Raw genomic sequence first — 12,861 nt, forward strand, 5'->3', positions numbered from 1 at the left:
TGTGATGACATGTTATTTATTACTAAACAGTGTGATTTGATAAGTTATGATGATTATCAATAGTAAAAGTTTGTCTACTTTTTCCACATTAGTTGAGTACATTTTCAAAAGGTATGTACACTTTATATACGTCTTCAAATTACCCAAATTCCCTGAAGTGTCTCCTCTTTAAAGTTACATACAAACATTACATTGTTTTAAAGTGATGTAATTACCACAAAGGCATATTATACTGAATATCTGTTTGATGTGAATGTTAGTTATAGACAAGAACAGTTTGTGCAGTATAGGATACAAGGCACTGACATTGAAATTCGAAGTGCACCAATCACTACTGATGGACACAAATTTACAAGCGAGCTTTTGGACCTTTGCCTTTTTCCACAATCTGACCAAAGAGCCTCGCTGCCTCCTGGGCGCAGCCTCGGTGAATGGTGAGTCCGAAACCTCCATGGCCGTAGTTGTGTATCACCTGATTGAGAGCCACAATACTTTAGAAGTTTAATGACCAAAATTCCTAAAAAATGTAAAAGTGTAAAAGTTTACCTCAATTGTAGTTGCACCAGACTGTATGGTCTCCCTCTCCAGGCGGACTTTGCTCCGAACAGGCCTGAGGCCGGCCCAGTCCTCCACTATCCTAGCATGCTGAGGTTAGTAACAACAAGACATGTTTGGGCATTGTGTACCTTTAGATTTGGGTATTTTGCCACCAAGTTGTTCCTTGTCTCTAATGTGTTTAGGACTGAATTAGATAATAAGTATTCTAAATATATCAATCAAACGCAAAATGTTAAATAATTTAGCACTACAGAAGATGCATTGTAAATAATTTATTACAGTTGACACAGAAAGTGTTTTTATGGGCTCTTTGATATCATCTCACCTTGAGACTTGGCTCGAGCTGGCAAGCGCCTTCCCAGATTTTCTTATGGTCAGTAGAGTTGTTCTGTTCACTCCAGTTTTCTAACTGGAAAATCCCACCGACTGTCACGAGACGACTCCTGCAGACACAGATGTTCTGTTTGCTCATGAAGTAGACAACACAGTACAACCACTGCAACTATTGCTGGCAACATGCATTGTGTGTATGATACTATAAATCCAAATTACTCCTATCCCTCACTACAAACTCTTCAGGAGCAGTTTGTTCCTAAACTTCAGTGTTTCTAAGTGTTTTGTGTCACTAGAACTACCCTGGAATGATGTATGGTGAATTGTAGACACTGTCTGAACTGTGGGTAATAATCCAATGCTTCAGCCACGGAGCATCAACCTAAAAAACAAAGGAATAATTAGGTTCAACCACTATTTCCACGGTGCCTTTATCTATCTACAGACATTTGACACTGTTTGCTCTCACCTTTACTATCTGACCCCGGCCTGGTTTGAGCTCAGGGTCCGGCTGGAGCTCTCCTGATCTCACCCCAGTGCAGTTTATTATCACATCTGCACCAGTTTCTGCTAGCTAAATGAAGTGAAAACATTTAGTGAGTCTTTCCCGAGGTAAGTAGGAACACTCATCTGGCTGTTATGATATGACACTCAATATAAAAAAAAAACATTCCTAAAATGAAAAATAAAACATAATGTATAACAACAAATATATATGCAACTATTATTGAAAAGTCTTCACTAACCTCCTTAAAGGACTTTATTTTCCTGTGATAAAATGTCACACCCCTTTTTTGCAGCCTGAGAATAATACAAAATCAGATGTATAGTATGAGCACCACAAAACGACTCCTGAAAAATACACTCTTTAACTTCTGTAAAACTTAAACTACTCAAGATTAAACTGAACCAGTAATCCTAAACAACATATGAGGACATCATTAATTGACATATCATTACACCGCGTATAGGGCATTGTATGTTGAGGGCAGTGTGGAGGATGAACAGGTCAAATACAGGACTTCCACCCAGGAGACTGAGGTTTGTGTCCTATATAAAACTAAATAAAGGGTGTCAAATGGAAACATTTTAAAAATATTTCAGACACTAATCAGGTCATTGCTATCTGGCAGCTGTCTAAATTTGCATTTTCCCCAGCCTGCACAATGCATGGTAGTAGTTAGCTCTCAGTTAGTGATCACTGATTGTACACTATGTTTTACTTCGCACTGTGGTATCATTTTAGTTTACTATGTATGGTATATATATATATATATTGGACAACAGTACAAAATGGTAAACACAGTATATAGATAAACAACTTTAGACAGACAGACTAGCTCAACTGAGGTTGTGTTTTAACATGTGTTTAACATGTAAGATAAGATAAAAATATATTATACTTTATTATTAACCATGAGGGGAATTAGGAACTGAAATTAATACAACATTTATATCACAAGCAATAAAGCGCTTCTTTTCATCTTTTTATTGCGTAATACATGATGTTGCAAACAGGTGCTACACACGGGCGGTCACCTAAGAGATAAGTTAATCACTCACCAATCCATCAGCCAAGGTAAGTATGCTTTACCTTCCACCATGAGAGCAGTGTTGAACCACCCATGACTAGACATATTAAAAGAGACAGACAGATCATCTATTCAATCATAAATATTTGCATCTTTTATTGTTGTTATTATTGGGAACCACGCAATATATTATTTAGTAAGATAAAAAAACAAATAGATTTTCTAAACATCACTGATGCACTTAAGGAAAAAGCCTTTTATCAGGATACAAATGAGCATAAACTGTATCTTTCATTCTTTCTAAGTATTTATTACCTGACATTTTGTAGATGTATATACACATAATTTTATTTTGGTTTTGTATGTTGGTTTGATGTCTTACTGTATTCTATATTTTTGAAATACAGCAGTGTCTTGTGGAAATTGTCAAATGTTTGGCGTAACAATCTACCTAACTAAGTAACTATTTGCAGCTCTGCTTTATGGTCTTTTAATGTTTTGCTTTCATGGCATATTCCGCAAGAAACCTACTTGTATCCGGGGAACATCTGCAGTTCTCGCTCTGTGAGCTGTCTGAAGCCCAGGACAATATCTTTAAATGAGGGATCCTGCAATCAAAAACAAGTCAAGATACCATTATTCATGTCCTAAGCATGTCCTGATCACAATACAGAATCCTAATTAACCCAAGTCTGACCCAACCCTTGGTGAGGCCTCTCTCTTTTCCAACCACTGCAGGCACCCATCTTTATGTGGCTGAACAAAGCTCTACTTTCAGTCAGGCTGAATACTAATGTACTGTGTTTATTGAGGTTATATGAGTTAGATTTTAACTATTACTACAGTGCCTTTGCTATTGGTTGTAAAAAGCATACGGAACAAGGTAAAATCTTATCTTTGAGGCCAGATTGACTGTGTGTTCTCAGTCTACTCTCTAAGTACTACTCACTGGGGCGGGTTCAGTGCAGAGGTTGTAGCCAGACTGAAGGAATATACCCATTTGTATGGACTCTGGTGAACTGAGGCAGCTCAGCAAGTAGTCAAATGTCTGTTTATTCCATTCTCTAAATGTGAGGAATACAGCATTACAATTTTGACCACTTTTTACAGATAAAGTGGAGAATCGAAAAAGAGTTAAAGAGAATGCACTTACGTCTCCTGGACGTTGCCCTTATTGTAGAGATATGGCTGCCATAAGCCAGCAGCCCCATCACTAGTGGTCAGTGGAGTGAAACAGTCTGCATACACCTCAATGGTCAGTGGACTGACGATGGAGTGATACTGCTCATAGATGCTCTGAGCTGTTGCCAGGCCGATGACTCCGGCTCCAATCACTGCCACCCGCATGTCTGGATTAACATGAGCGCAATGGATTTACATCTGAGATATACTCATCCACAAAGGCAGCCTGTATGCAAACAGGCCAATATCTTCTTGGAGGAAAATCTAGAGTACTATGTATTGTATTGTATTCTAATACGCCAGATTGGATATGATTGGATAAAAGATTAGAAAAGTATTATTCTATTATTATTTATATATTGTTAAACAATTACTTGAAAATATATTACTATTATCATTATTATTATTATTAGTAGTAGTAGTAGTAGTAGTTATAGTAGTAGCAGTAGTAGTAGTTATAGTAGTAGTAGTAGTAGGCCTAGTAGTAGTAGTAGTAGTAGTAGTAGTAGTATAAGTAGTAGAAGAAGACAACGCTGAAGTTGGCTTCCGATTTGCAACTTCCGATTCGGCAGTTAAGGGGAAATTTAAGGGAAATTTGTAGACCACATTAGACCAGATCCAGATCCAAAACCACTGTACCTAGACTTGTCAAATCTGGACTAAATTATCCCAGATTTATTCCAGATTTGTGAAAAATTTATTTTGTGAAAATGAAATAAAGAGAGATTTTACTGTTTCACAAATAGAATAAGGCTTTCACTAATCTGAAACTGGGTTTTTAAGAATCTTTAGCCTCTCTGGGATAATTCAGTCCAGATTTGACAAATCTTGGTACAGTGGTTTTGGAACTGGACCTTGTCTAATGTGGTCTACAAGTTCCCTTACATTTTTCCTTAACTGCCGAATCGGAAGCTGCGAATCGGAAGCCAACTTCAGCGTCGTCTGTTGGACTGAATCCTGCACTAATCTGAGGTAAACTTTTACAAACTTAACAGCTAATAGAAAAGTATATTATAGCAGAGTAACTACAGTATTATGTAACAGAGCGCGCAGTATTTCAGACTCAAGACTCAAGACAACTCAAAACTTATAGCCTAAATGCTGCATAGCAGAAGAGATCAGATGTAGGCTAGATTTGTACAGATGATCCACTCACAAGTAAATCTGTTTGAGTAAAGTAAAGTTTTGCTTTACCTTCAGGCAGATTTTCGGCCCCAAATGCAGGAAATGTTGTCTGTCACTCACAACCTTATATATATGTCAATGCTCACAACATATGCTCACAACTCACCTCAGCGAACTCGCCACTGGTCCAGCTGTCACATGGGCGGAGGGGCGGAGACAGCAGCTCCTCAGCAGCACCATGGATGGCTGGTATACACATTGACATGTGTACATCATGGATGTATTAAGAGAACAGTATCTATGTATGTTTCAAAGCTCAACTATCGAGTCAAGTATCAGTGCCTCCTTTCGTGGACATGCATGTATTCACTCATTGTTTTCTGCAAGTTCTCATGTGAATGTAAATAGGCCTCCTTTTTATATCATGGAGGGGGCTCTGGGTGGATTGTATGGGTTAAGAATTATTAAATATATTTTTAAACAATTTGATGCCTAGCTGTCACCATGGAGAAAGACATTGACATTGAATGCATATTTTTCTAAACATACCATGTTGCTATAACTTGGTATGTTTATGCAATAGCCTGTATATCCTATGGGTTAATGTGTAATTATTATGTATTTTTGTATCTCTTTTATATTTTTTATACTGTATTGTGTGTTATATGGACCTGGGTCTGCAATTAAGTTTATATATATATTCTCCCACATACATAACACGCTTACGTACCACAACCCCACAGGTGTTACTGAAATCATAAATGATCCTGGATACCATTTAAGTTAAGTGTTCCAGTGCTGCCTGGCTCCTCTAGCCCTCTTCATGTCCTCTCCAGGATATATCACACAGCAGCTTTAGGTAGCACAACACAGATGTTAACAATAACAGTAATGATGATAATGGACAATTCATTTCTACAGAATAATGCTAGTACTGGTGCAAAGTAGCTACTCATAGGACTGCCTGCAATTATAGGACTGCTTCCAGTAGGCTACAAGTACAAGTTTGACTGCTGCTTTCACATTCAGCGCCCAAGAGTGAAAACAGATTTCCGGGGACACACCAAACATCAGCCACCACACTTTTAGGTTTATTATTATTGGCTTACTTCTTTTTTTTGACACAAATTTGTGGTTACTTATTAATATATTGTGCTACACTGTGATTCGTTTTTTCCCCTCTATAGGCTACTGTTTTATTTCATTGTAGCTTATTATATAAAGTTAATCTTATTGTATTTTTTTTATCCTACTTATTTATTTCTTTTATATCTCCTCTTGTCGTCTTTTATGTCTTATAAGCACTTTAAATACTTGGTGGTATACAAATGAACTTGCATCGGCTTATTATTAGTGTTTAGTGATTATTACTAAATAGTTACAAGTGCCATCAGCATGACCGGGGCCTTGAAGGCAGGACTTCCTGCACAGACAGCCAGCTGCCTGCAGAATAATACGGCGCCTCTCCCTCTATCCATCCGTCCATCCATCAGTTGTATGTATCGTTAGCTCAGCAGCTAGCAGCTCAGCAGGCCCAGCGGCCGGCCGGTGCGTCCACAGCTTCCAGCCATGGCGTTGGTTACTCTGCAGCGGTCCCCGACCCCGAGCGCCGCATCCACCGCCAGCACAGCTACCACCACCGCGGGGGAGGTCAGTTTGGTCCTTGGTGAACAAAAATGATGCTCCTGTGTGGTGCAGTGTTGGTGGAGAAAGGCCCGCTGATTGAAGCTAAATTAGCACCGTTAGTTAACACGTTATGCTAGCTATGTTTTTTGCTAACGGTAGCATAATCAGATATTGCTGGCCACCATATATCAATATGGCTGGTAGATTTCTAATTTTTAAATGCAATTAAATTATTTAAAAAAATACATGCTCACAGCTGTTAAATGTGGTTTTAATTTTAAAGAGCTAACGTTTGCTGAGTTTGACAAGAGCCTTATGAATGAAATAAGCTGTAGCTTAGCTGGTTATGTGACTGGCTGACATTGATAATAACGTGTTTTTCTTCGATATTAATATAGCTATATCACACAGTCTGTCTGGCACACCATCAGTAACGTTACAGCAACAACAGGCACTCATGGCGCTGCTGCAGTCCACACACTGCTAAATTTACATTAATTTACTCAAATTAAATCTGAGATGTTGATGTTTTAGAATGGTGGTTTGATTTAGCTATATTCTCTTTAGCAGACAACACATTAGAGGCAGTCAATTACACAGAACATTTCTATGTCAATTTCCACTGTGCTGTCCTGTGGTACCTCAAGGCAGTATATGGAAGTATGAGATTTTCAGTCTGGTAAAAACAGTCATGGGATAAAGAGCTTTTCTTTACTTCTCTTTCGCAGTATATAGTCTAGATTGAACTGTTAGTTCTCCAGGCACTCACAGCATGGGGGAAATTAAGTTGCCTCAAAACTGTAATCATTCAAAGATAACTTTCTTTGCTACTTTTAAGTACAAGTATTGTCCTCTCCTCACTGCCAGACGAGGGCGCCAACCACCAGCTATAAACAGGAAAGCCTTATTCTGCGCTGAATGACCAAATCATAGGTAACAGACATGACATATGAGTTTATTTACAACCATCAATGTTTCAGCTAGAGATGACGACTTTATTTTTCACAGCATGTTCAAAAACCGTGCAACATGTTAAATGTTGCAAATAGATTGCTCCTTATGAAGGAGTTTTGTTGCTTTAACTTGGTTTCGTCCCTGTACCTCGGTGTCTTGCTGGAGCAGTTGGTGTAGTTCAGCAACATGGTGAGGTGTGACAGAAAAAGCTGGCAGGAAGCTGCTGCAGCTATGATGTCATCTACTCATGAGGGGTGGGTGGGGTGGTGGAGTACTACTGTAGGAGAGGGAGGTAAACAGATTTAATAGATGCTGGCATGAGGCAGTTAATGCGTGAGATTATTTCACCTAATACACAATAACGGAAAGTTAGTCATGCAGTGTTACATGCTCCCCTATCAGAATGATTTTCTGACAGCAAATGGTGCTCATTTTTCTGCATGCCATAGCATTTCTCTTTTTTCCTGCTGAGTATACTTAACTTGCTGCAGCTGTACATCTGTGGCTGTAGACTTTCCCTGTCAGTGGATAGTGTCAGTTTACAGTTCCTAAATGACAGTGTGCAGGCTGGTCAGCTGAACTGTCAAAATATTTACACAGCCTTGCTCATCATCAGCCCCCATTATACCCCTGCCATGTAATTGCTTGTCATGTTATATGTTGTCCGTACTGTGCTTTCCTCTATGCAGCCATATTAGGTTTAGTATGCTCATTTCTTATGTTGAGGAGCATTCAAGTCATGTCAGCTCCCTCTGCGTCTTCCACGCTTCTCCAGGTGGCGTGGATGCTATTAAATGCATATATAATACACACCTGCATTTGCAGTGACTTCACTGGTATTTGCTCGCAGCACAGAATTTGACAGAAGTCGGAGAACAGAAGACAGGATTGACTTTGATTGGATCCAGCGTACTGCCAGACTTAGTTTTTTCGGCTTCCTTTGATGCTGAAGTCAAACTATTTTCTTCTGTGCCTACAATCGCTGTGTGATCAAACATTATTAAGCCCATTTTCACTACGAAGAGCATATCACTTCTCTGAGGGTGGGGAATAGATGAGCACGTGAGGTTTTATATTGCTGTTATAACACAATAGTACAGATTTCTCAGATGATTTAATGACAAGAGTGTTAGTATCTGCCATAAAAAATATACCAACATTGAAATTAAGCATCTCTCTAATTTTTCGACTTGAATGAACACTGTATGTATAGCATCTCAATTGTTGGTTATCTTGTCAATTTTATTTACCAAAGCTTACGATTGGTAAAATGTAGACAAGCCCAAAGCTTTTGTTTAGGTGGAAATGTTTGTTAATAATGCCAAAATGGCTTCGATCTGATCATCGTTTCTCTTATCTGTATTGCAGGATTTTGGGAGTGAAGATGAACGGCGAATAAATCAGAGGTAAGTTTACTCTAAGTTAGGTTTGGCCCTTCTGTTGCATGGTACTTGGCAAAGCAGGTCAAATTTTATACGCAGGTGTTGTTGACTGATTTACAGCATCTGTCTTTGAGTCATTTGGTGAAATCTGGAGTGGCGGCAGGCAGACTAGCTGGCATCAACAAACGAGGACAACTAAGCGTTGTGTAATTAAACACCTGTCTATCTGTCTTGTTGGCAGAGTCATCCATTCCTAACGGCCATGTTATTAGCAGTTGTCTCACAAGTAGTATGTTAACACGTGTCTGTATTTTTTATTAGCACTCAGATTGATGAACTTGTTCTTGAATTGAGCATTATCAGTTGAGTCACTTGGCTTTTCTACAGTTGTTTTATTTAGAGTGCTTGTACGGATTTGGATTGACAGAAGGTAGATTATGATTTTGGTACTTGATTGTTTTAGTCATTTACTGAGTCAAAACAACAAATATTTGCTGATTATAGCTTCGAAAGTGAACATTTACAGTGTCTTTCAATCAAATTAATACATTTAATTCTTTGTCTCCCAACAAAAGATGAAAGGCTGCACTGTGCCGTGGCCCGTGTATTGAGACTGGTGACAGGAATTTTGGTGAAAAGAAATGATAAAGCAGCACCAGAGTGTTCACACAATAAACCATTTCACCCTGCAAGATCTGGCAAGACATATTATTTCACTGGTAAAGACATATTGTGAATCAAATAACTCACAATATTTTCTTACTCCTTTACCAGCTGTGTTAAAGTATGTAACTTATCATGACTATCCAGTCAGTGCACGACAGCCTTTTGATGTTGCAATCAAAGCATTTCAATATTTTTTTTTTATATGTTCCCAATAGTGAGACAAGATCAAGAATACATTTAAATAAAAATGATTTTAAGAAACCATTTGGCTCAAGTAACTTGTGTTTTGTGCATTTGATGATGGAAATAGTCGCAGCCCTTAGTATGTAAGGTTTTGTCAGCTTTCTGTCAAAAGCTGTAGCAGAGTCTCTGGGACAGTTTCAATGTTACAATCTTTTCCAAATAGAAAGAACTGGCAATTCAGCTTTGTACTTTTATTATGTTACTTCATGTATTAACAGCAGTTTAAATGTACATTTTGGGCAATAATACGATGCTCACCGAGCTAAACGTTTTTGTAATTTTCTGCAGCCTTTAATGTTTATTTCTGGATGTTATCTTCCAATAACCTTCCGTAATGTATAGTATTAGATAAACCCACTGAAATGCAATGACTGTGGAAGAACTATTGTATGGAAAAACACCCACAAGGGCTGCTTTTGTATTTTGCATCTTTTATATACTTGACTGTTATTACTGATGTTCTGTTCTTAAATATTCAGCTTTGGAAACATGCATTTCTAAAATCGAGCTGAACTGTTCTGCATGAATTTTATAGTAAGCATATAGCTTATTTTAACCCCAACTACAGTAAAGTTGTTTACTAGAGAGACTTCATTTCAGATCAGATCAATACAAGAGCTTTTGTAATAGCTTGCATGTCTTTTGGTCCTATATACTGTCTAATATCGACTTGTCACGATGTTGACAATGATGACAAAATAGGTCTTTATGTGTCAGTCATGTTGACAGAATTTTGTGTTCTGATGTGAATGTGCAGTTTTGATAATGTTTTTGTGTCTTTTGTGATTTGTCACAGCTTTATTGCTGAAAACTTAACTTGGATAATCTGTGAACTGGAGGAATTTTTGAAGAAGCATAACATTTATCACCCTAAGATAAGCAAATGCGTCATTCTAAGGGTTCAGTTTATTTTCAGTTATGCAACAGCCTTTGCAATGTCCCTAAGCAATGCATGTGTGTGAGAAAGATCTTTGCATGATGCGAGTCCTGTCTTGCCTCAAGATTGCTTGAGGGGCTGGTAAGCCATGTTATGCAATTAAATTGCCAGTAGATTCCTGTTTTATAATATTATGGCATAGTAGGTTGTTCTTTATTTGACAGACTTATTTCTCTTAAGATCACGGTGTACTAATCTAGTACACTAGATAGATAGCAACTGTACTGTTGATAACAAAACTAACAATCTGTTGATGGACAGCCATACGACTGCCAAGTGAGAATATTTCACCTGCTGTTCCGACTGACCTTGATAACGATGTCAAGCCCGAGGGGTTGATCGAGGCCAACGTAAACATCGTGCAGGTGTCGGTGGCACTGAACCAAGGAATGATTTCATTTCACCACCTTTTACACAGCAGAGTTGGGCAAGAAGCACAGTTGGACGAAAATGTATGTGTGTGTGTGTTTATGTGTAGATATGGGGTGCAGTGTTTTGGAATGAGGAGGAGGGATACAGCACGGAGGGTGACACAAAGGATCTGCAGATTATTAGCTTCACAGAAATGTGAAAGTCCATTAAAACTCACCGCAACACTTTCTCAATCAAATAGCACACTTGTCTAGATGTGTGAAGATTTAAATGCCATAACGTGTCATGTGTCAGGATTTGAATGTAGAATATGTGTGGATATGAGAAACATAGGCTCAACAAACTGCAGCAGAAGCACCAGCTCTGGGTCTTTAGGTTAATGTTTCCTCAATGACATGATGACATCATTTCTTTCCTCCTCAGGCCCTCCGTGTCTCCACTGACATCTGAGGTGGGGGTTTTCCTCTCTCTCTCAGTGGTATAAGTGAGAGAATGGCAGAATTATGCAACTGCTAACCCAAAGAGGAGGCTTTTTACCCTCACTGTGCTGGTGTGTGCAAAACACTCTGAGATCAGGAAAAAACAGTGGTTCCTCTGTGTAATCCAGCACACCTTTTGCTCATACCGAAACCTGATTCAGAGCAGTGGCTTAAAGTACATCTGGTCGTGTTTGGCGCCATCCAGGTCCATCTGGCTACTGCTGCAGCAGTAACAAACTATACCTTAATTCTGTGACATGCCATCATTCCTGTCTGCTGCTTCTAAAGCTTGACCTCATATGCAGAGGAAGTTCCTTTCTACATGCACCTGATACACTGAGCCGTCCAAGTTTCCACCTGGAACATGACTGAACCCACGTCAGCTTGAAGTCTGTTAGTGACCAGGTGTTACAGACGTTGTCCTGTTGTCGAGAAGAATAGCAGAGCTATCTTGTTATCTGTGTCGCAGAGCTTTTGTTAACGTCTGTCAGCAAATCCTCCCAGATTAACAGAGTCGTGCCACCTCATTGTGTATGTGTGGGGGGGTTGAATGCTTAGTGAGAGAGGGAAAGTGAGAAAGAAAGTTATAGCCTATATAAGCTTTCTACCCACAAACAGAGATTAAACTGCCGGCTCAATTTCAACAATTAACTGTATGTCAATGCTGCCATTGCATGATTATATTTCATTTCAGTTCTGAATTTCCTTCCCCTCCATGCATCTAAAAAGAGTATTCACTGTTATTGCAGATGCGTTAGACCTAAAAAAGGTATTTCCTACTTCACCTACCGTTATTCTCTTTAATAATCACACAAAACATTGTGGTTTGTCTGTGGTGCATCTGAGTGACTGTGACTGACAGCCAGCGCTGGCCACTTGAGAGAGAGAGACAAGATAATCCTTCCCTTATAAGCCTGGGTATAATGAGATTTGGGAGTTTTGGGAGATTGCCAGTTCTCACTGCCCTTTCCACCAATGCTTGGCCCATGTGTTAAGCTCCCTGGAGGCACTAGCTTGGATTTTGTTGAACCTTAAGATGGCATGCACATGGAGACATCCCCTTAGAGAAAGTTTTGGCCAAAAGTCCTCCTGCTTTTTTGTCTTCCTCCAATTGAGCAAGGGGTCTTACTTTCCCCGGAAGACAGAGAGAGAAAAAAACAGCACTCTCAGTGGGTTTTGGAGAGCTGGTTTTTGTTGGATAGCAACACAAGATGCTGGAAGTGGACATGTTTTGCATTAGCTAAAGAGGAAACCTGTTGGTCACTTTCTACTGTGTCAGACCTGATGGATAAGAGAAGAAAAGAATCAAAGAGTTATTGCTAAAGGAACGGGAAATAAATCCATCCCTTGAATTCTACTGGATTCATTGTTCTCTGTAACCTTCTGGCTATTGCTCATTTGTTTGTTGAAAGCGAAAGACTCTGTGTCTCTTTGGGCAAGTGTACAAGTGCTTATCATGAATGAAGGGGTGA

The 12,861-nt window shown here is 39.1% G+C and overlaps 2 protein-coding genes across 4 annotated transcripts in view; one reads left to right on the top strand and one right to left on the bottom strand.

The window, feature by feature from the left end:
* On the bottom strand, positions 1–4,955 carry LOC114555248 (D-amino-acid oxidase). Of its 2 annotated transcripts, none has more exons than XM_028577500.1 (11): positions 4,897–4,955; positions 3,577–3,772; positions 3,373–3,487; positions 2,955–3,031; positions 2,455–2,520; positions 1,638–1,692; positions 1,361–1,465; positions 1,194–1,273; positions 884–1,001; positions 547–645; positions 1–472 (listed from the first exon to the last, which is right to left on the bottom strand). In XM_028577500.1, exons 2-11 carry the CDS (start codon positions 3,768–3,770, stop codon positions 350–352), a joined length of 1,032 nt encoding a protein of 343 aa, XP_028433301.1. In that variant the 5' UTR covers positions 3,771–3,772; positions 4,897–4,955; the 3' UTR covers positions 1–349. The 2 variants fall into 2 exon arrangements, with proteins under 2 accessions (XP_028433301.1, XP_028433300.1); XM_028577499.1 differs by lacking the exon at positions 4,897–4,955 and adding an exon at positions 4,800–4,890.
* Positions 4,521–12,861, top strand: part of ssh1a (slingshot protein phosphatase 1a) — a 23,536-nt gene continuing 15,195 nt past the window's right edge. The window contains exons 1-2 of one of the 2 annotated variants that reach the window (XM_028577497.1): positions 4,521–4,577; positions 8,679–8,716. Coding sequence is in view for 1 of the 2 variants with exons in the window: in XM_028577496.1 (XP_028433297.1) it covers positions 6,300–6,380; positions 8,679–8,716 (119 nt within the window). In the remaining variant the exon portion in view is untranslated. Of the gene's footprint in view, positions 4,578–6,164; positions 6,381–8,678; positions 8,717–12,861 lie in introns of those variants that run through there. The other variant, XM_028577496.1, reaches the window with a different exon arrangement.

The sequence above is a fragment of the Perca flavescens genome, chromosome 5, assembly GCF_004354835.1.
Source record: "Perca flavescens isolate YP-PL-M2 chromosome 5, PFLA_1.0, whole genome shotgun sequence".
Classification (NCBI taxonomy): Eukaryota; Metazoa; Chordata; class Actinopteri; order Perciformes; family Percidae; genus Perca; species Perca flavescens.